Genomic DNA, 24,891 nt, shown 5'->3' with positions numbered 1-24,891 from the left:
TGTAGTAAAATTCAGCATCCATTCAGATTAAGAAACCAAGCTGTTAAGAAAATAGAAATTATTGAATACATCCTTCACATGATAAAAATACAAGTCTGAAGTCCAAAGTCAACAGCTTACTTATTATTGAACCTAGAACTGTTCCCATTAAAGTCAGGAGGAAGATGTGGATGCCACTGTCATCGTCATTTAATATCATTCTGGAATTACCAGGTAATGCAATCAGTTTAGAGAAAGAAGTAAGTGTAAAGAGAGGAAAGGGGAGGTAAAGTTATCATTATTTGCAGATGATATGATAGTATACCTGGAATATTCATGAGAAACCTGAAGAAATGTTAGAGACAAAGGAGAATTTAGAAGAGCAGGGGACTACAAAGTGATGTATAAGAGTCAAGAACTTGTCTGTATACATTAATAAGCAGTTAGAAAACGTAGTAGAGAATACCCTATTTGCAACATCAACTAAAAAGATAAGTGACCCAGGTGCATTCCTAGTAGGGAATATGTAGGCTCCACATTAAGTAAAATGTCAAAAACCTGGGGACCATCTCCCCTATCCCCTTCACCCCCTTCAGCCAAACCATCCTTAAGTTCTGCTTATTGAACCTACAGTTTCTGTCCCAGATCCCTTCCTCCTCTTTCCGCCTCCAGTGTCCGCACTCTCAGATAAGCCACTGTCTTCTCTCACCTAAACCAGGCAGTAGTCTCCTGGTCTCCCTACTTTATTTATTCATTCAACAGATATTTATAGAGGACATTGTATTTGTTAGAACAGGAGTCAGACATCAATCAATAATCATGTACAGAAATGTAAGATCTCATACTTGATATGTATTATAAAGAGCTCGAGTTGCATGATGCAGTGAGAATCTACATAGCATGACTTGACTTAGTAAGGAGAGGGGAGAGGGCTTCCCTGAGAAGTGAAGCCTAAGCTGAGATCTTAGGGATGATCAAGAGAGAAGGAGGATTCTAGGCAAAGGAGATAGTACCCCCAAGTCCACAGAGCTGGTAAAGGGCTGCTGGAAGGCCAGTATGGGTGGAGCAGAGAGCACAGTGGAGGCCTGATGCTAGATGAGACTGGAGGGTCTACCTTGCGGGCCATGTTATGCTCCAGCCACACAAGCAGTGGAGAGACATTGAAGGGTTTTAAGTAAGGGAGTGTCACTTGCCCCCCACCCCCACTTTTGTCCTCTTCCTGGCAGTTTTTTTTTTTTTTGGCCGTGCCGTGCAACATGTGGGATCTTAGTTCCCCAACCAGGGATCAAACCTGTGGCCCCTGCATTGGGAGTGCAGAGTGTTAGCCACTGGACCGCCAGGGAAGTCCCCGGCATTTTTCCTACTATATATTTTTTTTTTAAGTTTTTTTTTTTTTGGCTGTGTTGGGTCTTCGTTTCTGTGCGACGGCTTTCTCTAGTTGCGGCAAGTGGGGGCCACTCTTCATCGCGGTGCGCGGGCCTCTCACTATCGTGGCCTCTCTTGTTGCGGAGCACAGGCTCCAGACGCACAGGCTCAGTAGTTGTGGCTCACGGGCCTAGCTGCTCCGCGGCATGTGGGGTCTTCCCAGACCAGGGCTCGAACCCGTGTCCCCTGCATTAGCAGGAAGATTTTCAACCACTGCACCACCAGGAAAGCCCTCTACTATATTTTTGTACTACATTTTCTCTCCTACTCTAAGAAAATCATTTCAGACCTTTGCCTCTTTCTTCAAATTTCCACAAAACCCCTCCTTCTCACTCTGATGACCTTACTTCACACCTAATTGAGAAATTAGCAATAACCAAATGACAGACACCTTACCTTCCCATCACCAAATCCACCTTCCTACCTCGTCTGTACGTTACATCTGTACCAGTGTGCAGGAAGCATCCCTCCTCCCATCCCTGTGCCCTGGATCCCTTCCCTCTCGTCCTCTCCTTCAGTTATCTCCCTCTCTCATCATCAGTTGCTCCCTCTGTTGGATCATTCCCATCAGCCTACAGACATGCCCGTGCCCATCTTCTAAAGACCTTCCATTGACCCCACATCTCCCCCCAGGTACCACCTCATCTTTCTGCTCCCCTCACAGTCAGACCTCTCAAAAGAATTGTTTGTAGTCAATGTCTTCACTGTCTTCACTTCCTTAATTTATTCCAGTCGGGCTCTTGTCCCCAGCATTCCACTAAAAAGGCTAACCACTTGCCATATGTGGTTACTGAGCACTTGAAATGCGGCTGTGTGACTGAGGAACTGAATTATTAGTTGTATTGAGTTTTTATTTATTTATTTATTTATTTATGGCTGTGTTGGGTCTTCGTTTCTGTGCGAGGGCTTTCTTTAGTTGTGGCAGGCGGGGGCCACTCTTCATCGCGGTGTGCGGGCCTCTCACTGTCGCGGCCTCTCTTGTTGCGGAGCACAGGCTCCAGACGCGCAGGCTCAGTAATTGTGGCTCACGGGCCTAGTCGCTCCGCGGCATGTGGGATCTTCCCAGACCAGGGCTCGAACCCGTCACCCCTGCATTGGCAGGCAGATTCCCAACCACTGCGCCACCAGGGAAGCCCCAGTTGTATTGAATTTTAATTAAAGTTAATAGCCTCGTGTGGCCAGTGGCTATCATATTGGACCACGCAGCTCTAATGGATTCTAGTTGCACAATTAACAAACTTTATTTTATATATATACATATATATATATATATTTGTATGTATGTGTATGCATATATGGATATATGTGTATATCTTTGTGCATAAGAGTTCATACTCTTTTCAAACTCATAGAACACTCATGAAATTCTCCTGGATCCGTCAGGTCAAGATCCTACATGGTTTGGCCCCCATCCCCTCTCTTCAACATCTTTTCATGCCGCTCTCCTTTTACTTCACTGAACTTTAACCCACTGGCCTGCACAAACCAGTCAGCAGCGTCAAAGAAAGAGGCAAAGGCATTCAGCTACTTAGGATAAGCAAGGAATAGTGAGAAGCTCAGTAAGGCTGAACATAAAGATTGATTCCTTTCACTGCCTGAGCTGACTGATAAATCTTCATACTGAAACCTTTGTTGTATGCAGTTGGATTATCCAAAGCTGGGTTCCCCAAAGCAGATTAGGATCTGGTTAAAAGCTAGTATTCTTGAAACCTTGTCTGGTTGCTGCCCAGGCTGTTTTGCTCCATCATGTTCTGATGTGTTTGTGGAGATCCCCAGCCAGGAAGGGAGGGGAACTGCAGGGCCCCTCAACAGCACTGCCTGCTTCCCTGCTCCACCAGTGCCCAGGGTACACTCCACTCCCCTTAGCCATCACAAGGCCTCCAGGAATCGAAAAATAACTCCTCATAAAGGTGTGGTTCCCTGAGCTAAGGCTGACCTTGACTCTCTGACTTCTCCAGGTTAAGTCCTCTTGAGCTAATCAGGAAATGAATGAAGAAATGGAGTCAGGTACTTAAAAAATCAGACAGAGCATTAAAAAAGTGATGCAAGGAGGGAGAAAGTCATTCCCTTCTCATTTTTGCTTTAGTTAAGAAAGTCCACATGTGGTGTTAGTATTTCTTTAAACCCTCCCTAATACTTGCTAAACTATGATAAAAGACAGGCCTAGAGCCTTTACAAGTAATAGTGTCTTGTCAGAATTTAAAACATGATTTTTATCATAGTCAGTTTTACAGCCACCTTCAGTTTATGGCAAGTGATACTACTCATCTTCCATTTACAGTAGTGATATGAAGTGTCCTTTTAAAATGTGTTTACATTTAAAAAGAGTCAACTTAGAGAAAAATATTAAGTAGTAATGCTCCAAGTGGTATCTGGATCTAGCGGAAATCACACTGTGATTCATGAATATCCAAAGTCTGGGAAATGCTGCCTTAGGAACAGAGCTGTCAAGAGTGATGGGGCCACGTGTTGGCAAGACTGGCCGCATCTTGAGCGAAACCAGCTCTTTTCTGGAGCAGGTTTCGGGGTAAGGTGCTTGTCTTTATTCCCTGCTTCTCATCCCCAAGGTTCGTTTACCAAGCAAAAGTTGGGGGTCGCTGGTTCCCAGCCGTCTGCGCACACAGCAAGAAGCAAGGCAAGCAGGAAGCAGCAGATGCGGCCCTCCGCGTATTGATTGGGGAGGACGAGAAGGCAGAGCGCATGGGTTTCACAGAGGTAACCCCAGTGACAGGGGCCAGTCTCAGAAGAACTATGCTCCTCCTCTCAAGGTCCCCAGAAGCACAGCCAAAGACAGTTAAGACGTCTACTTTTGGTGCTATCTTTTTTGGGGGTCCTGCTAACTCCTGTCTGGGTGGAGTCAGCTCTTAACTTGCTATCATGTGAACTATTCCTAGGCTTTAATATTAGACTCAGTAGAACCTAGAACTGGGACACTAGACGTGAGAGGGGGAAAGATGACCCACCAGTCCAGTAGAACTCGACCTCCCTGCCCACTATGAAACATGGTGGACACAGATGAGGCTCAGTGGCCCTGACATGGCCCCCTGTCCCCACAGCTTCCTCTTACAGGCAGCACCTTCCACGACCAGATAGCCATGCTGAGCCACCGGTGCTTCAATGCTCTCACCAACAGTTTCCAGCCCTCCTTGCTTGGCCGCAAGATCCTGGCTGCCATCATCATGAAGAAAGACTCTGAAGACCTGGGTGTCGTGGTCAGCTTGGGGACAGGTAAGTGGGTTCTGAAATGTGTCCCAACTCTCCACCCCCCGCAGTGACTGGAAGCACCTCATTCTCTCCTGGGGTCCTGTGTGGGTGAATTTAAGGCAGAGAGAAGACTCTTCTTATATTTCATTTTAGCTACAGTTAATTCAGAGCAGGGAATGAATTCTCATTTCCTAGTGAAAAGAATACAGGAGTCAGGATCTGATAAATTGAGGTTGTTTCTGCCTTCAGGCTTTAAGAACAAACAGCCTCTACCCTATTCATCATCATTTTCCTTTGGAAATTTCACATTTGCTTTAACTGCCTTCCCAGGGAATCGCTGTGTGAAAGGAGATTCTCTAAGCCTAAAGGGAGAAACCGTCAATGACTGCCACGCAGAGATCATCTCCCGGAGAGGCTTCATCAGGTGAGTGAGATCGCAGGGCGTGGCGGCTCTGACACCCACCTGACGGGCAGGTCCTCGACCCTGCAGTGTCAGCCTTTGCCTCACCTGTCCATTTGAACCTGTCTTACAGAATCAATCCCTTCTGTGACCCGGCTACATGCCCCTACTCAGCCTGCTGTTTAAGAGCTCTTTTTCTGCTAACTCTGCTTCAAGCCCTTTTTTAAAAGCGCACAATGACCTCTTGATCTTCAGTGCTGTAGGGATGAGGAAGCCTTCCATCTCCATTTGAGGACCTACAAACAAACCCATTGCCCTGCCAGCTTTCCCCTCCAGTTCACCTTTTCTTTAATTTATGAAGGGAGAGAAGCCACAGCCCCCTATAGTCCTTGAATCAGTTTGTTCTGCCCTAGAATCCCTGCAGCTGCCAGAGCGAGAAGCTCTTGGCAGAAATGGAACTGACCTGAAAGGCTAACTTAGCTTTAAGAAATGCTGAGGTCTCCCATGGAGAATTTCCTACCAACTCTTTCAACCTGAGAAACCCTGAAAGGTCTGCACTGTTAAGGCTTGTCCTTGCTTGGGATCAGATTATAGAAGCAACTGCTGTCCCCAGAATCAGTCTTCTTAACCAGACTTTTTTCTTGTAGGTTTCTCTACAGCGAGTTAATGAAGTACAACCCCCAGACTGCGAAGGATAGTATATTTGAGCCTGCTAAGGGAGGAGAAAAGCTCCAAATAAAAAAGACCGTGTCGTTCCATCTCTATATCAGGTCTGTACAGTCTCTGTGGCCACCAGAGCCAGCCCTGCCAGGCTTCCAGAGCTGGGTGTCTGAATGCTCTCCTGGTCCGTAAATCAGAGCTTGTTCGATGGGCCATGCTTGACTCTGTTTGAGGTCCACGCCCCAGTGTGGAGTGACTCACATGTGCTTCTACCCACTCCGGTAGCCTGTAGTAGGCTTCAGAAAAAACCCTTGTGTCTCCCACATCAAGCTGTTCTTGAGCCCCAGGAAACTGGAGAGATATATCTGCACAGGTGGGTTTTAACAGATGGCCCTGTATTGCAGCACAGCCCCATGTGGCGACGGTGCCCTCTTTGACAAGTCCTGCAGCGACCGTGCTGTGGAGAGCACAGACCCCCGCCACTACCCTGTTTTTGAGAATCCCAAACAAGGCAAGCTCCGCACCAAGGTAGAGAACGGTGAGTGACACGTCCTCCCTCTCCCACAAAAAGGCTCTGCAAAGCCCCAGGCCCGTCACAGAGCCAGGGCACACCTGCCAGGTTTTTGCCATTAGTTGTTGAGGTACCAGGGTCTTGTTTCCAGGGAGAGGGAAGATGTAGGTCAGAGAAGGTCTGTAGGAAGATCAAGATTCCATTTTGAATTAGGTAGCTGGGGAGATCTCCAAATCAAATAGGAGGCAGAAGTACCCACTTAGAGCTCAGAGGAGAGAAATGGCTGGAAATAAAAGTTTGGGAGTCATCCTCCTATGGTTGATCTTTATAGCGATGGAAATGGATGGGATCACCTCAGGGAAGGTTGGAGAAAATGGAAATAAAATGATGCAGAACCAAGCCTGAGGTGTTGACAGGAGGACGCCAAGTGCCCGGGTCTCCTCCTGACTAGTTGGCTGCTGATTCTCCACCATGTCTGCCAGCTCCCCCTCCTCCACTGTCCTCTAATGTCTCCTACTGTCTCCTCACATCCACTCCTGTTCCCTTCAGGCCATCCTTCTACAGTTATCAGAGTGACCCTCAAACACAGATCATGTCACTTCCCTGCTCAAAACCCTAAAGTGTAAACACAGAGCTACCACATGACCCAGCAACTCACTCCTAGGACCATCCCCAAGAGAAATGAAAACATACATCCACACAAAAACTAACACAGGAACGTTCATAGGAACATTGTTCATAATAGCCCAAAAGTGGAGACAACCCCAGGGTCCATCAACTGATGAATGGATAAACAAAATGAGTTCTGTCCGTACAATGGGATATTATTTGTCCATAAGAAGGAATGAAGTACTGACTTCTAACGGATAGGAGGTTTCTTTTGGGGGTGATGACATGTTCTAAAATTGACTGTGGTGATGGTTGCACAACTCCGTGAATATACTAAAAATTATTGAAGTATATGCTTTAAATGGGTGACTTATATCTCAGTAAAGCTCACTAAAAACAAAAAGCCCACCATCCTATAGTGGTTTCCCACCACACTTCACATAAAAGCAAAACGTGCCACTCACCTGTGCTTCAGCCACACTGGCTCTTTGTCAGCTCTCTCAACAACTAAACCCCCTGCTGCCTCAGGGCCTTTGCTTTTGCTCTTCTCTGTGTCTGAAACACTCTCAGCTGTTCCTTCTCCTCCTTCGTGTCTCAGCCTGCCTGACAGTCCTATCCCAGGAGGTTCCCCTGGCTGTCCTCCATCATAGCTCCCTCAGAACCATCTAGAATTCTTATGTGTGTTGACTTACGTGTTTAGTGCCTGCTCCGTTCCCTTTCTATCCCCTCACCCCCATAAACGTTCTAGGAAGGCAAGGATCTTATTTGGTTTTGCTCACCATTGTTTCCCAGCACCAAGCCTAGTGCCGAGCACATAGTAGGTGCTATGAAATATATGAAGAACGAATGAGTAGCCTCTGGCCCAAGTCTAAGGAGCAGAAACACCAGGCCAGAGAGGGGCTCAGTCCAAGGGCCCCTGCGGGTCTGACCCAAGTCTCTCATCCAGGAGAAGGCACAATCCCAGTGGAGTCCAGTGACATTGTGCCCACGTGGGACGGCATTCGGCTGGGGGAGAGACTCCGAACCATGTCCTGTAGTGACAAGATCCTGCGTTGGAACGTGCTCGGCCTGCAGGGGGCGCTGTTGACCCACTTCCTGCAGCCTGTGTATCTCAAGTCCGTCACACTGGGTAAGGACCTGTCTTCAGAGCTGAAACGACTGTCATTTTGGTGCCCAAATCCCAGCAAACCGCATGCTTCGTTGCCAGGTGCTAACATGATGTCTCCCCTTTTCAAAGTGTGCTCGATTCAGTGGTTAGTGATTGATTCTGAGTGTCTGGTCTGCTGTGATGGGAAGATTGGTTTAGGCAGTGAGCCTAGGTAACGACATGCCAGCCAAGTCTTTTCAAGATGAGTTAAAGAAACACAGCAGCTTAAAACTGCAGTGTCTGAGTTTCCTTGCTCTCCTCAGCCCTTGGCCTTACCTGGAACCTTAGGTTTTGTGCTTAAATGTTTGATGATCCCTGTATATCCTGGGCAGCCACAGTTAGAAGGTGCTTCCTAAGTAGGGAGTTGATTCTCTGTCTTGACAACTCTGTCTGTACCCTCACACTCCCCACATGCCTCTGCCGCTTCACAGCATTTGCTGCAAACACAGGTGTGTGCATTTCTTTTTTGTACCCAGGTTACCTTTTCAGCCAAGGGCATCTGACCCGTGCCATTTGCTGTCGTGTGACAAGAGATGGGAGTGCGTTTGAGGATGGACTCCGACATCCCTTCATTGTCAACCACCCCAAGGTGCTATAACCCCATCCATTTTTCCCTTGACGTTTTCTCCTTTTCAAGTAATCCTATCAGCAGAGCAAAAACGTACAGTGTGGGCAAGGGGAGCCTTAGTTCGTTTCCCCAGAACTTACCCTTTCCTCCTCTTGAATGCCAAGGGCTTTCCTTCTTTTAGGCTGGAATTCATTTGAATTGAGGTGGAGTTAGTACGTCTGAGTCTTAGCCAAACAGAATCCTAGATAAGGGGGAAAGATCATGACCCCACAACTCCCTCTTTCCTGTGAGTCTTGAGTCCCCGTTTCAGAAGCTTTTTCCTGAAAGGTTTCCATCTTTCTCCCATCACTCCTGGAATTCCTAGGTTGGCCGAGTCAGTGTATACGATTCCAAGAGGCAATCCGGGAAGACCAAGGAGACAAGCGTCAACTGGTGTTTGGCTGACGGCTATGACCTAGAGATCCTAGATGGGACCAGAGGCACCGTGGATGGGTAAGGAGCTGGGAGAGCACAGCAAAAGCAGAGCCAGGCGTCCTGGCCTGAGCCCCAAGGGGGTGTCATGTTGCCAAACACCGGAGCTTAAAAGCTGCCACACGCACCCCTGCGCCATCCCCCCACCAGCGTCTCCACCTGTTCCATCCCAGGTGAACAGTGAGTGCTTTCGTTTCTCCAGGCCACGGAATGAATTATCCCGGGTCTCCAAAAAGAACATTTTCCTTCTATTCAAGAAGCTCTGCTCCTTCCGGTACCGCAGGGATCTACTTAGACTCTCCTATGGTGAGGCCAAGAGAGCTGCCCGTGACTACGAGATAGCCAAGAACTACTTCAAAAAAAGTCTGAAGGACATGGGCTACGGGAACTGGATAAGCAAACCCCAGGAGGAGAAGAATTTTTACCTCTGCCCAGTGTAGTGTGATCCGGTGACTGATGGGTCAGGGTGTTTCACACTGGGGTGAGAGAGAGAGGTCGTAGCATTCCTCATCACATTGGTCAAGGGTTTTTGGTTTTTGGTTTCCTTTTTTTTGTTTTGTTTTGTTTTGTTTTTAAATGGAACCACAATTGGTAACACTGAGAACTTTGGGTTCCTGTTTTTCCTGCTTTCTTTGGGATTACTAGGCCAGGTCTAGCCATCCCCCTTCTCTTTTCCCAAGCAGAGGGGTAGAGACCTAAGGGCAGAGAGAAGGGGTTGTTCCTTCTTTGCGCCCACTTCCTCTTCCTTCGTTTTTTCCTGTTTCCATTCCCTTTGTGTTTGCTACACTGACCTCTTGGTCTCGATTAGGTTCCAGTCAACAGTGTGAATCATGCCAGGGACTGATGATTTTTCATTTGTGGATTCTGAGGCCCCTCTGCTTCCCCTCCTCCCCTTCTGAGATTCCTTCATGATCATTAAGTTTTACCTTTTCCTCCAAGAGGGTAAAGAGATGAACTTAAACAATCAATTTGGTGAAACATTTGTAAGGGCAGGAGTTTAAAACGGCAGTCAGCTTGTTACCAGTGCCAAGCGTGATTAGAATCTGCAGATAATGCTCAGTGATCTTCGGATTGTGCACTTTAGCTGGCTTGGGAGGGGCCAAGAGGCAGGGAAGGCTGCTGCTTGGGAAGTGCATCCCTTCCCCAGGTGGCAGGGAAGGCTGGGACCAGCCAGACAGGGCTAAAGGAATTGCCCGAGCAATAGGGAAAGTCTGCCCCGCAGGGGTGACACAGACCACTTCCTGGGGAAGCAGACATATCTTGGCGTGTTGCCAAGCTCCCAGCTGTCCCTCCTAAAGCATTGCTAGGAATTTGTCCTACCAATGGGGGAAGTAGCGCCATAGACCCCAACCAACTGGTAGGGAAAAAACCCAGGATAAATCCTAGAGGGTAAATCATCTCTGCTCAGATAATCAGGACCTAGCAGGAATAAGGGCAAAAAATCATGTTGGGTCAGATCACTGTTCCACCCAGCATGTTTCTTATGACAGTGACACCAAGGGAAGGTGACTAAATCATGGGTAAATTGGGAGTTTTAAAAAGAATGCCGTAAATGTTGATTCCTAACAGCTACAGATAACCTGTAATTGCACAGATTTAAAAGTCAGATGTCATTTTCCATTGATTAACCAAGTGCTTTTGTTTTGCCTGATAGCTTCAGAAGGTTGTTTGTGGGCGGGTCACAGACCTGAGGTCTCCCTGCCTGCTAGGGAATCTTTATAGGGTTGACATTCAACAGTAGTTCTAGGTGAAAGGGCAGGTTGTCCTAAAACTCTGTGAGATGGGACCCTTGGTCTACCCCTCAAGGTACTGTGGACTCTTGTCAGAGCCTTTGACTCTCTGTGGAGTCTGGCTCTGGGCCTAAGCCAGCCAGACATGCTCAAGGAAAGTACAGAGGCCCTGCCACCTCCAGGCCTGAGCCTCTTTCCTCTGGATGATTCCTCTATCATTATCTGTGAGCATGCCGAGCCAGTGCCCTCAGATGATTTTCCATCCTCCCCCACACCCCGCAAGCTACCGACTAGTTAACCCCCTGTCTGTCCCACCTCTTCAGCAGTGGATACATCCGCATCCACACATTTATTCTTGTGGCTACCGTTCTCTCTGTACTTTTGACCAAAGTGAGAAAACGTAAGTCTTTAAATACATTAAGGATACCTTTGCAGAACACCAAAGTGTCCCAAGGAACTAGGAGGGAAACAGTGCCTGTCTTCTGGGGTGGAAGGGGCCTGCCCCTCAGTCCTGTGACTCTCCTGATGGCACACAAAATCAGTCCTGCCCCAGGAGGCAGCTCATCTCCCTAGTTCTTCAGGCTGGAGGGTATCACCTACTGATTCCTCGGCATGTTCGGCCCCTGTGGACCGTCTTGGGCATTGGAATCTCCTGCAGAGCTCAGACTCGGCTGCCTCTTCTTTAACTGGGAGCACGGGTGCTCTCAAAAGGTCAGAGCCCCTGCTTGCCCCAAGATCTTGTCTAGCGAACTTACAGTATTCAGTTTCTGCTGTAGGGAGAGAGCAAGGCTTCCCTGTACCCATGCATCTGCCGGAAACAAGCCTGTGTCAGGCCCTGCGCGGCCACGCCCACCCCTGCCCCTCTGAGTCACATGGGACAGAGGCAGAACTCCCCCCTAGAGTGTTCTCTTCACTTTTTCGTCCAATCTTTGTTTTTAGTAAGCAAGACCTTCTTCTCCCCAGCTTTTTCTTTTCTTTTTAATGATCTTTGTAGTTGATTTGTCTGAACTGTGGCTATTGTGCATTCTTTGAATAATCACTTGTAAAAACTGTCACTGCTTCAAGCTATTTCCTTTATCACGTTGGAGGGATTTTGCTGGTTTTTGGGGTCTTGGTAGTGACTCCAAGAGCAGAGTGGGGAAGAGCCCAAGCGTAGACTTGGGTGCCACGATGGGTGCAGTCAGTTTTATGATTCCACTTTTATGTGTCCCTTGGTAAAAGTGACTAACAATATACATTCCTCATAAATAAAAAAAGAGAAGAATCTTAATTGTTAGAAAACCTCAAGTCTTGGTTTCTTGCGGGGCGAGAAAGTGGGGACAGAGGGAGCCGTGGTCCTGGGATTTCTGGCAACAGCACCAGCTGCATCTGACACAGAACCTGAGGAGAGGGTCTCCCTCAGCCAGCAGAGAGGAGCCATTTCAAAGGGCCTGCCTGGGAGGTGGGTTTGTGTCTGGTGTGTTGGAGTACATCAGACAACCTTTAATTACTTCCCCAGGTCCACAGCCCCCCCTTCCCCATCAGTTCCGACCATCAAACATTTTGTCCCCAGAGACTTGCTGCGCAAGATTTCAAGGCCCAGAGTAGGAAAGCGTCCCTTGAGACCACATCACAAATCACATGCAACTCCAGCTCTCCTTGAGGGGTTTCTACAGCCTTCCACTCGCAGCTGTTTTGCCTGCAGGGAGGTGCAAGTTGCAGCCTGGACCAGAACTGGCTTGGCTGCAGTCTTAGGAGACAGGCCATTTGCTTTTTACTTCATAGATGGCGTCCAGAATATTTCTCCATCTTGATTTCAAAGAGAATGCACCACTTTCCAGATTGCAGTTTAGTCCAGGATTTCTGCAAGACTCTTCCTTGACCTTGTAAAAATACCATACCAGAGGACACGAAATATTTGACAGTGAGGCTTCCTAAGTCACAATGAAACCTCCCTCTTCATCCACTATACAGATGGAACAACTGAGGCCAGGAGGGCCAGCGACATGTTTGGGGGGCACATTAAATAAGGGCCAGAACTCTGCATGGGTGTCGGTCACAGTCTGTTGAAATACAGTACCTGGTGAGCTGGACAGTTTTGACAGTGAAGGACAATGTCTCCGCCTACCATGAGGTACCTGGAGCCTCGAGCATCTCTGTCCTCTGTTCTCAGGCATCTGGTCCCACCTGGAGGGAAATGTAGTATCCAGGCTTTGTGGAAAATGGACCGTTTCTTCCATACCTACAGTGAGTGCATGACGTAAGACTGTCCCCCTGCCACCCAGCTCTGGGTGGGCTGGGAAGCAAGTCTACCCCACGGGAGCACAAGAGGGGTTTTCTTCAGCTCAGCACTTCAGTTGCTGTTCACCCTACACTTCGTCTCAGGGGCCCACCATTTAACACTGCTTCCAGGATGTGGGCCTGGGTCAAACCCACGTTCCAGGAGCAGGAGTGCCTTCCACACAGACAGCCCTGACTTCCCAGAGTGCAGGGGCCGTGAGAGGAGTCCCCGGCCATCCCTCCAGGAGACCGGGCCTCACCTCTGCCCTGTCCTCCAGGGCCCCTTCTTTACCAAGGGCCTCCCCAGGAGCTATTTCTGGGCTCTGTCTACTCTAGGCCCAGCCATTTGGCCCTATCTTTTCCATCTGATGAATGGACTTGTCAGGCCACAAATCACAATCATTGATTTTACCACTGATCTTTTCTTTGGATTCTTGCAATGTGTTTAACCTCTCATGAGTCCAGTTTCCCCAGTATTCTCCCTGCTTCCCTTATTCACCAACCCTGGCCCGAGAGGATTTCCCCACCCCCCAGCCCCCATCCCCACCTCCGCCCCCCAGATGTAACAGAGAGATAAGACGTCTTTGGAAACAGCTTTCTTTATGAGAATCTTGAGTTCCTAATGAGTCTGGCCTGGAGTGGGCTAGGTCAGTGCAAATATTCCAGGAGCACAGACGGGGGCAGCCGAGGCCAGTGTGGGAGAGATGGGGGCACTGTGGGTGGGTGAGTGAGGTGTTCTAATGATTCCTAGACCAACAGTCCCTTAGGAACCATGTGACCGTCACACTGACCTCTGAGACCTGTTGGGATGAATACTGAAGGGTGGCTGCTTGTTCTCTGTCTAGTCTGGGTGGGCGACTGGCCAGCACCAGTTGGCTTGTGAGGGATGCTGTGACGCCAGCCCAACTCTGCCTACAAGCAGAGGGTGACGGCTGGAACTGAGTGGGGAGAGAATTCAGAGAAGACACTGAATGCCCCTCACTTCCCTCCCAAGGAGCTGTCCTCCTCCCTGCCTCAAAGGCCACAGAGAGCGTGGACTCTGGGATCAGTGTTGGGTTTCAGGTCCAGCACTACTCACCAGCTATCTCTTGGTCTCTCTGTGCCTCATTTTTCTTCTGTCACCAGGGGCCCCTTCCCTGCAGGACAGTGAGGGGTAAACAGTGGATCTGAAGCAACCGGCCCAGAGCAGGCCACTGTGCACAGCAGCTAATACTGGGATTGGGAGGCGAAGCAGAACAGGAGTCAAAGCCCCACATCCTCCCTGTTTCCTTAGAGGGAAATGACCTTGCCCTTTCTGCACAGATAGCCTTCCTCCACAGAAATGCCAGCTGGGGGCTGCCCGTGTCTTGTTTGCTTTTAAATCTGCAATAACTTGGTACCAGCTGTTCCAGTTATTAGACACCTCACTGCCAGGAGACTGCCTTCCTCCTGCCACAGTTCCAGCCGTCAGAAGCAGTCTCTTATACCCTCTTTTCCAAACAAAAAGTGGTTCTCAGATGGCCTGTGGCCTTCTCATCTCGGATGGAGATGATCCCAATTGTTTCCTCACTGCCCTCTCCCAAGCCCACCTTGCTTGGGTGCCAATCCAGTATGTCTCCCTCCCTCTTCAGCTCTGGGGCCTTCAGTCCTGGCCTGGAGCTCAGTTGGGTACCCCATTCTCTCCAGAGATGCCCTGCCCCACCCCATGGAAGGGGCCAAGAGGCTTCCCTGACAACACCAAGAGAAGAGGACGGAGGACCGAAGAGTAGAAGAGACTGGTTCTCCAAAGCTTCCCAACGCCCTTGAGGGGTCAAAGTCTGTACTGACACGTGGTAACACCTTGCCTGAGCCCTCTTTCCTCCACCAGTCCTCCCCTCCTCCCCACTGGCGTGGTCCCTTAGGGGCTGCACCCAGAGATGGAGGGAATGGTACTGCCCCAGGGACCCTGCCCGGTTAACCCCTTCCATCAATCCCTCCCATCCTTGCTGTAGCCCTCGGCCAGCTGTCACCCCCATGTCACAGATGAGGATGAGCAAGTTGAGAGTTAAGTGCTTGCACAAGGTCAGCCAGCAAACAACCTCTGGGCCTCCACTTCCCCGTGTGTCGGGGGGGCCGTGGCGAGGAGTTGGACAAGCTGCTCTCCAGCAGCCCCTCTGGCACTGTCTGGTGACTTCCTTGGACAACAGCCAATTGCAGGAAGTACTGAAAGCAAGTCCAGCCACAGCAACAGCTGATGGGGCCTCCCTAGCAACCTAGACCCTGGGCTTTTTCACAAACATCACTCCTGCCTCACAACAACCCCACGAAGAGGGCCTTACTATCCCCGATTTATAGATGAGGAAGCTGAGGCCTAGCCAGGCTTGCTCAGGATGGCTGAGAGTAAGTGGCAGAGCGGGGACCAGAATTCAGACTGTGCTCCCCGTCCAGCGCTCTGTGCCTGTGCTGTCTCCCCACCTCCGAGGTGCCTGCAGAAGCAGACGTCCAGCCAGGCTCCAGAGAATAGCACGGTGTGTCGGGCAGGCCCCTCAGGTGCGCTTGGCAGACGGATGCCTCTGTGACCCCGCTGGCCCAGCACTGAGCCCAGCCTGGGACCACAGATTAGAGCCAGTCACGTGGCGGGGGCCAGGGCAGGTGATCCCTGAAGAGGTCTGTTTCCTGGGCTAACAGGCAAGGTGGCCTCCAGCTGGCCCCTGGGAGCAGCGTCGGGATACACCCTCCAGGGACCCACAGGACAGGAAGCCGAAGGCTGGGCTCTGTGTACAGTCCGCTGTGCAGACCGGCAGTAGCAGACCTGTCCTTCCGAAGTTCTGCTTCAACCCTGCTCAGGTTTGGTTGGGCGGGGGAAGAGGAGGAGCCAGAGCAGGAAGGATGGAGCCAGGAACAGAAGTAGGGGGGCAGGAGCCATGCTGATGTGGCAGAGTTTTGGCCACTCACACCCTGCTGGGCTGGCCTCCACAGGCAGCCCTCTCCTGCCCGGCCTGCTCTGCTGCGGGCAAGAGGGCTGGGTCTGCTTAAAGCTAATGTCCTTAGTTTACTCATTCCAATGACCAGTGGGTTCAAATTGTGGCCAAGGAACAGCCTGTGAACTTGAACTCACACAGTTCAAGAATTTGGCCCTTAAGCTCCAAGCAGGTCACCCAAAGATTCAGAACTCCGAGGCTCCCCTAATACCCAGCCTTGCCCCCCACACCCTGGCCTGAGCAAGAAAGGAAGTCTAGGGAGAATCTTCACTGGGAGAAGGGGACCTGGGCCTGAGCTCTGGGCCCCTTAGAAGCAAGGGGCTGTGGGACTGGGCTGGAAGCCTCGCTCAGGATGCTGACCTCAGCTCCAGGCTAACCTCTGGGCAGGAACCCCTGCCTGCCGTGAGGCCCACCCAGCTAGCTGCTGTCCACTTAAGCAGGGACAGACATCAGGTCACACCCAGGCCTCTCTCCCCTTGCTCCTCCCTTCTGAGCTGCCATTGTGTCAGGCCAGCCCAGCACAGAGTCGGAGCCCCTGTCTCGCCCCCGTGCTCCTCCCTTTTCCCATGACTTGGAGGCAGCCGATGGTTCTGTCCCCTTCTTGTCCCCTTCCCCATCACACTTTCCTCAGGGTGGAAGGCTCCAACCACTCCATCCTCCACTTCTCAGCCTTCATGCTCAACCAGCAGCACTATTGCCTGGCTTGGTACAAGAGGAGGAGGAGAGCAGCCAGAACACGGCGCAGCTGGTCCAGCCTCCAGGTTGGCACCGGCGGGGGGGCGGGCTCCAGGTGAAGTGAAAAGATGGGTCTGTGGGGGCAGCGCCCCTCTTCCTGGTAGCTCACTCATCCCTCCTCGACCCAAAACTACTGTACAACAGAGGGGCGAAGGAGCATGGAGCTGGGGAGGGCCTCACTTGGAGCTGGGAGCCGAGTTGTCTGCGTGGAGGAAGGTGGCAGTGGTATAGTTCTGGAAGAGAGGCTGCAGGAACATGCCGATGGTGCCAAAGACACAGACGAAGACAAAGATCCAAAGGAACAGACGGTCGATCACCATGGCGACATACTTCCAGTCCTCACTCACCTGGACAGAGGAGAGGAAGGAGACCCAGGTATCAATCACATGATACAGGAGGGGAGTAGATCAGGTAGAAGCAGCTTCCACCACACATCACTCCTCTCACTCCACGACCCCAGAGTGACCTTTGCAAAGCATGGCCCCAGTCTTGCCTGCTTAAAAGCCTCCAGTGGCCCCACTGCCTTCAGCAGCCACCCAAACTCCCAAGTCTAAAATCAAGACCCACCCATGACAAATATGAGCCAACCACCTATCTTCCAGCCTCTGACCCAGCCTTACCAAACTCCAGTCTGTCCTCTCAGGTCTCTGTGCCTTTGGGTTTCCTTTTGGTCTAGAATTCCAGTCCTCCTTATCTCTACCTGTGAACTCCTACACATCCTTCAAAGCCTAAATCAAATGTCACCTCTTCTATGAAGGCTTCCCTGATCCCCCTGATGAGAATGAACCACTGTTTCCTCTGGGTTCCCTCAGCACTGTGTACACGTCTCTATCACGGTATTTTTACTGCACTGTATTGTCATTTCAATTTGTATGCCTGTCCCCTCCTTCCTCCCCACCCACCTCCCGCCACTTAAGCTATGAGCTCCTAAACTACAGGGACCCGATTTGATTCATCTTTGTAATCCCAGCATCTCAAACACAGGGTTCCGGTAAACGGGTGTTGAATTAGTGAATGAATGGCTGCCTCTGCAGGCCTCACTCCTTATATGACTGCCTGGGGAGCCCCATCCAACAGCCCCAGAGGGTGAGGACTAGATCTCAGGTGTAAACAAACCCGTCCAGAAGAAAACAACCTCTGTGGGTTTGGGAGCCAGTCACAGGGCCTGCAGGAGGCCTGGCCTCCACTCAGAGCTGCTCCACTCCGGCCTGAGTCTGGACCTTTGTACACGTGTTCATCTGTAGCCCAGCCAGCCGGGGGGATGGGAAGAGGCACTGTGCACCTTCCTTTAGTCAGCAGCTGAATAATGACTCATTCGTGTCACCCTTGTGCCTCCTATGTACCTGGCACCATGCTAGGCACTGGGGATGTGACTGAGAGCAAGACAAACACATCCTGCAGTTTACAGTCTACTGAGGGAGATGGACACAAAATTAGTAAAAATGAAATAATTACGCATTGGTGGGTGCCTATATGGAAACAAAGGATAGAGAAATGGAGGGGGAGATATAATTCAGGGTGTGATCTGGGGAGGCCTCTTTGAGGAGGTGACACCTTAAGCTAAGATCTGATAAGTGAGAAGGAGCCAGCTGAAACAATCAGAAACAATCAGACAAACCCAAACCGAGGGATCTTCGACTGGTCTGTACCCTTCAAAAATGTTTATGCCATGAAAGACAAAGCTGAGGAACCGTTCCAGATTGATGGAAACTAAAGAGACGGAACAACTAAGTGGAATTCAAGATCCTGGATTGAAGTGGGGGAGATGCTACAAAGGACATTACTGAGACAACTGAAAAAATGTTAGTATGGACTTTATATCAGATAAAGGTATTGTATTGATGCTAAATGTCCTGAATTTCATCACTGAGCCTGGGTTATGCAAGACAATATCTCTGTTCTTAGGAGAGAAAAGCTGAGGTATTTGGGATAAAGGATCACTATGTCCACAACTTACCCTCAAACAGTAGTGCAAAAATTAATAATAGTAATAATAATTTTTAAAAGGAAAAAAAGAAGGGCATTCCAAACAGAGGGACCAATATGTGCAAAGGTCCTGAGTCAGGAAAGAGCTTAGCTGGCTTAGAACAGTTGAGCAGATAAGCCAGTGACCTGAGCAGGGGAGAGATGGCACAAAGTGAGCAGGAGACATTGTGTGTTTGGATGGAGAAGCACAAGAACTGAATCAGGGAGACCATTAGGAGTCTCTGCCCTGGTCCAGGCAAGAGCTGATAGAGGCCTACAGCCAGGGAGGCAGCATGGAGATGGTGAATAAAGAAGGAAGCTGAAAATCACTTTGGAGGTTGGTTCCATAGGACAGGACTTCTGATGATTTGGATGGTGGGGGACGTAAGAAAGAGAGGAGTCAAGGATGACTGCAGGTTTTTGGTCTAAACCATTGGGTGGATGGTGATGTCATTTACTAAAAGATGGGGAGATTGGAGGAGGAGCAAGTTGGTGGTGGGGATGTAGACTAAGCACTCAGTTTTGGACATGTTAAGTTTGAGATGCCTGTGAAGCATCCAAGTAGGTCATTGCATCCTCATCACCTAACTCAGTAAATGCACATTACGTGAGTGGACTGCAGTGGGGGAGGCGGAGGCAGTGACGCAGCCGGTCAACCCCCTGCATGCACCACCGGCATCTCCCACTTGGCCTCAGCCACCTCTGAGGCTCCCGCCCCATTTCCTCATGACTTGGTCCCTCTCTTCTTCCTTCAGGACCATAACTTGCTCCTTAGCTCAAACCTCAGCTCCTGCTCTCCCAGGGAATAGAAACACCAGGCTCTGAAGCATCCCCCCCACCAAAAAAAAAAACCGGTAGTGCAGGAGCCCACCCTTCCTCATCCCCCAAGCCAGAATGGCTGCAATCCAGTGGAAACATGGCCAGTCACCAGAGCAACAGCTGAGCCACAGCCTGGAACCAGCCAGGTACCCAAAGACTGATTGCCAGATGGGGCCAGCCACAGCCCAAAGTGGGGGGAAGTCAACCCATCATCTTCCCCCCCATCCCCTGGCTCAGTGTTCCCCTTCTGGGAGTCACTGCAGAAAGATCCCAGTGTGCAGAAAGCTCAGGGTGGGTCTTAAAAACCCTCGCCTCCACCTGCCCCCACCTCCGTAAATAGTCCACAAGGGCATCCCCTGAGGACCCAGAAGAGCAGGAAAAGGATATTGATTTGGGACTCTTTGCTCTTCCCAGCAGCTGGTGGAACCTCTTAACCACCCCCACCCCTCCCATACACACTTTCTACTGCCCTCAATTTTGCCCCCCGACGCGGGGCACACAAAGGACTCATCTCCATTTGTGCTAAGAGCTGCAGGTTAACAACATGGGCTTGGGAGTACAAGCGGCAGAGAGGGTGTCTGGGGTCAGAGCCACGGGCCAGCTGCAAACCCAGAAGGGCCTCCTCCACTTCCTGGCCACCCTCCCAACACTAACGAGACTCACGATGCCCCAGCTGAGGCATTTTGCTCTGGATACTAGTCCTCAGGAAGCCGCAAGGTCATCCTGTACCAACTGCAGCTTAGGCGGTGCCGCCTCCCGGAAGTCAGAGAAGAGGCCACGCCAGCGCCCAGGCCCACAGGCCCCGGCCGGACTCTCACTGCCCACATCCTGCACTCCCGTTAGCTCCTCGGTGTCTGTCTGCGCAGGTATCGAGGGCCCTGCAGCCCGCATCCCACGCCCGAGTCCCCGCGCCTCACTCACGCTCTGGTCGTCGTCCTCGCTCCGCATGTGGTCCGCGATGAAGCGCACGCCGTCCACCGCCTCCCGGAGGCCGCAGCCACATGGCCCCCCAGAGCGCCCGGGGCCGGCTGCCGGCGCCGGCTCCGAGCCGAAGGCCCCAGCCAAGCCCTGGACAGACGCGTGGTTGACGAAGCACGTGCAAGAGTCTGCCCCCAGGGCTTCGCGGAAGAAGAGGGCACCGGCTCCCTCCCGCCCGCGCTGGCGCCGCCGCAGGCGCAGGCGTTGGCGGGCGCAGCGGTGGCGCGGCTGCTGCATGAAGAGCAGCGTGGGCAGCTTCTCCAGGAAGATGACCTTGACCCAGGGAGCCATGGTGTGCGTGGTGGGTGAGCGGTGGTGCACGTTGAGCACGCACACGCTGGTGACGATGGAGAAGGTGACTAGCACCATGGTGAACATGAGGTACTTGCCTACAAGCGGCACATCGAGGGAGGTGGGCGGCACGATCTTGGAGATGAGCAGCAGGAAGACGGTGAGCGCCAGCAGCACGGAGATGCACAGCGTCATCTTCTCGCCGCAGTCAGATGGCAGGTAGAAGACAAGGATGGCTAGTGAGGTGATAAGCACGCAGGGGATGATGAGATTGATGGTGTAGAAGAGTGGCTTGCGGCGGATGATGAAGTCGTACGTGATGTCCACATAAGTGGAGTCGTCCGGGTTCTCGTTGCGCCGGCCCGGCAGCGCAACAATGTCCCACTCGCCACTGGGCGTGAAGTCGTCCAGGCTGGCCACGTCACTCTTGAGCACCAGGTCAATCTCGGTGCGGTCGTAGGTCCACGAGCGGAACTTCATGGTGCAGTTCTGCTGGTCAAATGGGAAGTGCTTTACTTCGATCTTGCATGCACTCTTGTAGATGGCAGGCGGCAGCCAGAAGATGCTGCCATCATAGGAGACCACGGCATTGGAATAGAAGGACACCTCGTACATGCCGTCAGCACTGCCAAGAGATGAGCACAGTCAGCCCTGGCCTAAGCATTCCTCCACCCCACCCATCAACCCAGCCCTGAATGGGAAGAGAGGAAAGCCAAAGGGATATATGGGAAGAGGGTAACCATCCAGGGGTACAGGGAGGAGGAGCAGGAATTGAGCAAGAAGGGGATCTGGGTGGGTTGGTGAGGAGAAGAGGTGTCCTGGTCAGAAGGCCTCCGAGACAGAAGAGGGTGATGAAGAGGGGAGGCACATCTGCCACTTGTCATGCATTCTGTAAGCTGGTTGCTCCACATGAAGGTGGAGAAGTTAGGGGAGCCAGGGAGGCCAGAGTGAGGAGCCCCAACCAATGGACAGGGACAGGGGCAGGTGGAAGGAGGAGACAGACGGTCCCTAGTGGCTATGGACTAGTGGCTTTGGGTCTTCGAGATAAGAGGGATTATTGCAGGAGAGGGGCTGGAACCTGGAGGAGAAACTGGGATCTCCAAGTTCTTTGACCCTCCCCGATCCTCCTGGAAAGCCTATTCTTGAATCAATTTAGGCACTGGGGGCTGTCAGTACTCGTTTTTATGCCACTGCAGCTCCAAACACTGGGAGTCCTAATTGGCTGAGAGGGAGCTGGCCATGGCCCAAGTTACCTTGGCTGCCCACATTATACCTCACTGGTTTGGGTCTGTCTGTCTGGGTAGTGACTTGTCTTTGCCAATGAAAAGTCCCTCTGTCCCCCAGCATGAGCTAATTTACTTTCCCCAAGACCTGAGTACTCCCATGGTCTCCTCCAGCCTTCCCATCCCTCCAGGGTCACCTACTTGTTGTATAGGACCACATCTGGGAGCCAGATGTGTTTGGAAGGGAGCCGAACTTTCTTCATGTTGTCAAATTCCTCAGGCTTCCAGGTGAGGCGATAATCCTCCCACTCCTGGGAAAGGGAGAGAGGGAGGCAGCACCAGCCTCTGCCCTGGGAGGGGCTCAAGGTCAAGGACAGGGAAAAGAGGAGGCCTATCTGGCTTGAGGAAGTTTTGAAAAGTCATTGCATCCCCACAGTGACTTCTCTGCCCAGCAAAAGTGTCTTCTCATTTAATTTGCATAGCCAAGCCAAGATATTAGAATTTACGTTTTACAAATGAGAAAATGGATCTTGCAGAGTTTAACATATTCAAAGTTACAGAGCTGTGAGTAGAAGAACCAAAATTCAAATCCAGTTATTTAGGACTCCAAAGTCTATAAATTTCTGCCTCTCTTGAGGACATTAAAGAGGGAAAAGCACATGCCCCCCAGGGGTGTGGACAGGAAGAGTGCTAACCTGGGTCAGCCAGACGTTGGTGGTCATGATCTGCTCCCGCTCATGCTGCAGGGAAGAAGAGAAGCTGCTGAGAAGTGCCCCACCCCCACCCCTCAAGCCTGTGGTCCTACTACACCACCCAGGTTCCTTCCCCCACCTCCCCAAGCCTTGGGAACTCCAGAAGAATAAGCACAAACACATTCTGGCTATGCTGACTTCAGTAGCTGGGCAGAGAGTTTGGGACCTTCACTCACCACACTGATGAGCTGGGCCAGTGATACCATGAGCTGTACCGTCACCAGCTCAGAGCCATTGGTGGCCGGGCGGATAAGCTTATTGTAGCGGGAGGGATCCAGGAGATGCTCCACCAGCCGCTCCTCTGTGTCTGTACCACAGACTCCTAGGTAGTGTGGGTGGAGGGCAAGAGGTAAGTACATAGGCAAGGAGGTCCCACCCAGGATCCCACTCTCCCTAGGCAAGTGGTACAACCTAGGCCCAAACAGGAGGCTGTAGCTTCCCACAGCCCCATCCTTAAGGATATAGCAAAATGCTTAGGTTACCCCATGGAGGCCCCTCATAGAGAAGTCCCTCTCTGAGATCACTGACCAAGGAGCCCAGACAGCCCCCCACAGTCCCCCACTAAGAACCCATTCTGCAAGGATTAGTGGAGACCCTGCTCTTCCTGCAAGGTCTCAGAGGGTGGTTTCAAAATAATTGAAATTTCTGTCTCCATGGCTTCCCCTAGAAGATACCTACAATTCAAGGAAGGTTCTGGAGGGTGGTGAAAGGGGAACAGTTATTCATGTCCCACCACACAGCCTTTCTCCTCAGTCAGTGCCCATCTATGTGTGCAAGTAACGTTATGTGCCTCTACATGTGACTGGCTGTGACCCCCTCCCCCCAAAGGTACTGGGTTGGAGTAGAATAGTTGGGCTGCCTGAGCTCTGGGTCAGGGCATATATTTAGTCCCAAGTTGCGCACCTACAGGAGCCCACCTCTCATGAGATTGTAGGCAGGTATGGAAAGCTCATTTAGTTGTATATTCCCTTTGTACCTGCCCCACCACACACTCTATCTCCTTCTGCAACCCTGCACGAATGCACCCCACCCCCTCAGAGATTCCTGCCTGGCCCTCCGCCTGGCAGAGCTTCTTCTCTTCCGAGTCTCCTGTCCACCCTACAAGAGAGTTGAGAAGTTGCTTCTTTCCCCCTCCTGCCTTGCCCCTTTGGAGTGAGCAAAATCAGGGGTCCAATATGAGTGGCAGAAAATGATGGAGAGCCAAGGGAGGGTACTGAACCAGGTAGATTTTCTTGAGATAATGTTTCACAAGAAGTCAAATGGCATCTCAGCTGCAATCAGACTCTCCCCTTCCTTCCACCCCAGATAACCTGAGGAGATCCCCTCCCTCCTTCCTGTCTGTGCCCACACCCTCTCCACCACCCCTGCCCAGGTTGCCCTCTCTTCCCAGCATCACTTCGGGTATGTCCTCCTCCCAGTTCAGTCTCCCAGGTACTCCCTGCGGTCCCGGGGTCTCTCCCCTAACCCCTAACAGACTCCCCGCCTTAGGGATCCCTCCCGTACACCTTTGAGACTGAGTGAGAATGAGCGCGGCGACTTGTCCTTACCTGAGCACAGCCCGAGGAGGCCAAAGCTGAGGAGCAGCGCCATGGGGCCCGAGCGCCAGGCCATGCCTCTGGCATAGCTCGCCGGCTTGCCTAAAGCTGCCGAAGCGCGCCGCAGGCCGGAGGGCCGCGGGCGGGGCGCTGTCCGTGGTGCTGAAGCCGCTCCCGCACCGCCCGCGACCAGCTGGCGCTGAGCCCAGGTTGTGCTCGCAGCCTTTGGTGCTGCAGCGCCGACCGCCACGGCGGTTCCCAGGGCTCAAAGAGGTGATTTCGAGAAGGAACCAGCTTCTCGTTTATCCCGGTCTGAGCAGGAGGAGGCTTTTCCGGCTGCTCTTCCAGGGAATACAATTGGGACGGTGAGGGGGAGGAGTCTCCGCCCCGGAGGCGGAAGCGCAAGAGCTCAGAATAAAAGGGGTCCCTGGGTTGGGTATTCTTCTGCTGGTCCTGCTTAGTTAGGGTGTGCGTGAGGCGGAAGAAGGGCGGCTCACCGGACAGTGGAGGAGTTCTGAAGCCTCTGCGTTGGGACAGGACCCTGGAGGGGTCTGAAAAGGCTCCGGAAGAAAGCGCGAGTAAGACAAATAGGTCAGGACCCACTAAGCACTGGGGACCGAGGGCCAGAATGAGGGGGTGGGAGTCGGAAAGAGTTTCTGGAGTTCCCACCTTCTTTCTTTTCTCTTACCAA

At 51.6% G+C, this 24,891-nt stretch overlaps 2 protein-coding genes across 2 annotated transcripts in view; one reads left to right on the top strand and one right to left on the bottom strand.

Moving 5' to 3' along the window:
- Positions 1–11,985, top strand: part of ADAR (adenosine deaminase RNA specific) — a 19,572-nt gene extending 7,587 nt beyond the window's left edge. Inside the window, exons 4-12 of the mRNA XM_057554225.1 lie at positions 3,899–4,119; positions 4,461–4,632; positions 4,939–5,032; positions 5,656–5,778; positions 6,073–6,206; positions 7,735–7,917; positions 8,412–8,524; positions 8,868–8,995; positions 9,177–11,985. Of these exons, the coding sequence (XP_057410208.1) occupies positions 3,899–4,119; positions 4,461–4,632; positions 4,939–5,032; positions 5,656–5,778; positions 6,073–6,206; positions 7,735–7,917; positions 8,412–8,524; positions 8,868–8,995; positions 9,177–9,414 (1,406 nt within the window). The 3' untranslated portion in view covers positions 9,415–11,985. The remainder of the gene's footprint in view (positions 1–3,898; positions 4,120–4,460; positions 4,633–4,938; positions 5,033–5,655; positions 5,779–6,072; positions 6,207–7,734; positions 7,918–8,411; positions 8,525–8,867; positions 8,996–9,176) is intronic.
- A 3,074-nt stretch (positions 11,986–15,059) lies between these two features.
- Positions 15,060–24,526, bottom strand: CHRNB2 (cholinergic receptor nicotinic beta 2 subunit). Its single transcript, XM_057536248.1, has 6 exons — positions 24,213–24,526; positions 22,842–22,987; positions 22,609–22,653; positions 22,115–22,224; positions 20,343–21,315; positions 15,060–16,984 (listed from the first exon to the last, which is right to left on the bottom strand). Exons 1-6 carry the CDS (start codon positions 24,274–24,276, stop codon positions 16,814–16,816), a joined length of 1,509 nt encoding a protein of 502 aa, XP_057392231.1. The 5' UTR covers positions 24,277–24,526; the 3' UTR covers positions 15,060–16,813.
- Between the last annotated feature and the right edge of the window lie 365 nt (positions 24,527–24,891).

The sequence above is a fragment of the Balaenoptera acutorostrata genome, chromosome 1 (assembly GCF_949987535.1).
Source record: "Balaenoptera acutorostrata chromosome 1, mBalAcu1.1, whole genome shotgun sequence".
Lineage (NCBI taxonomy): Eukaryota > Metazoa > Chordata > Mammalia > Artiodactyla > Balaenopteridae > Balaenoptera > Balaenoptera acutorostrata.
This window is presented reverse-complemented; position numbering and strand designations above follow the sequence as displayed.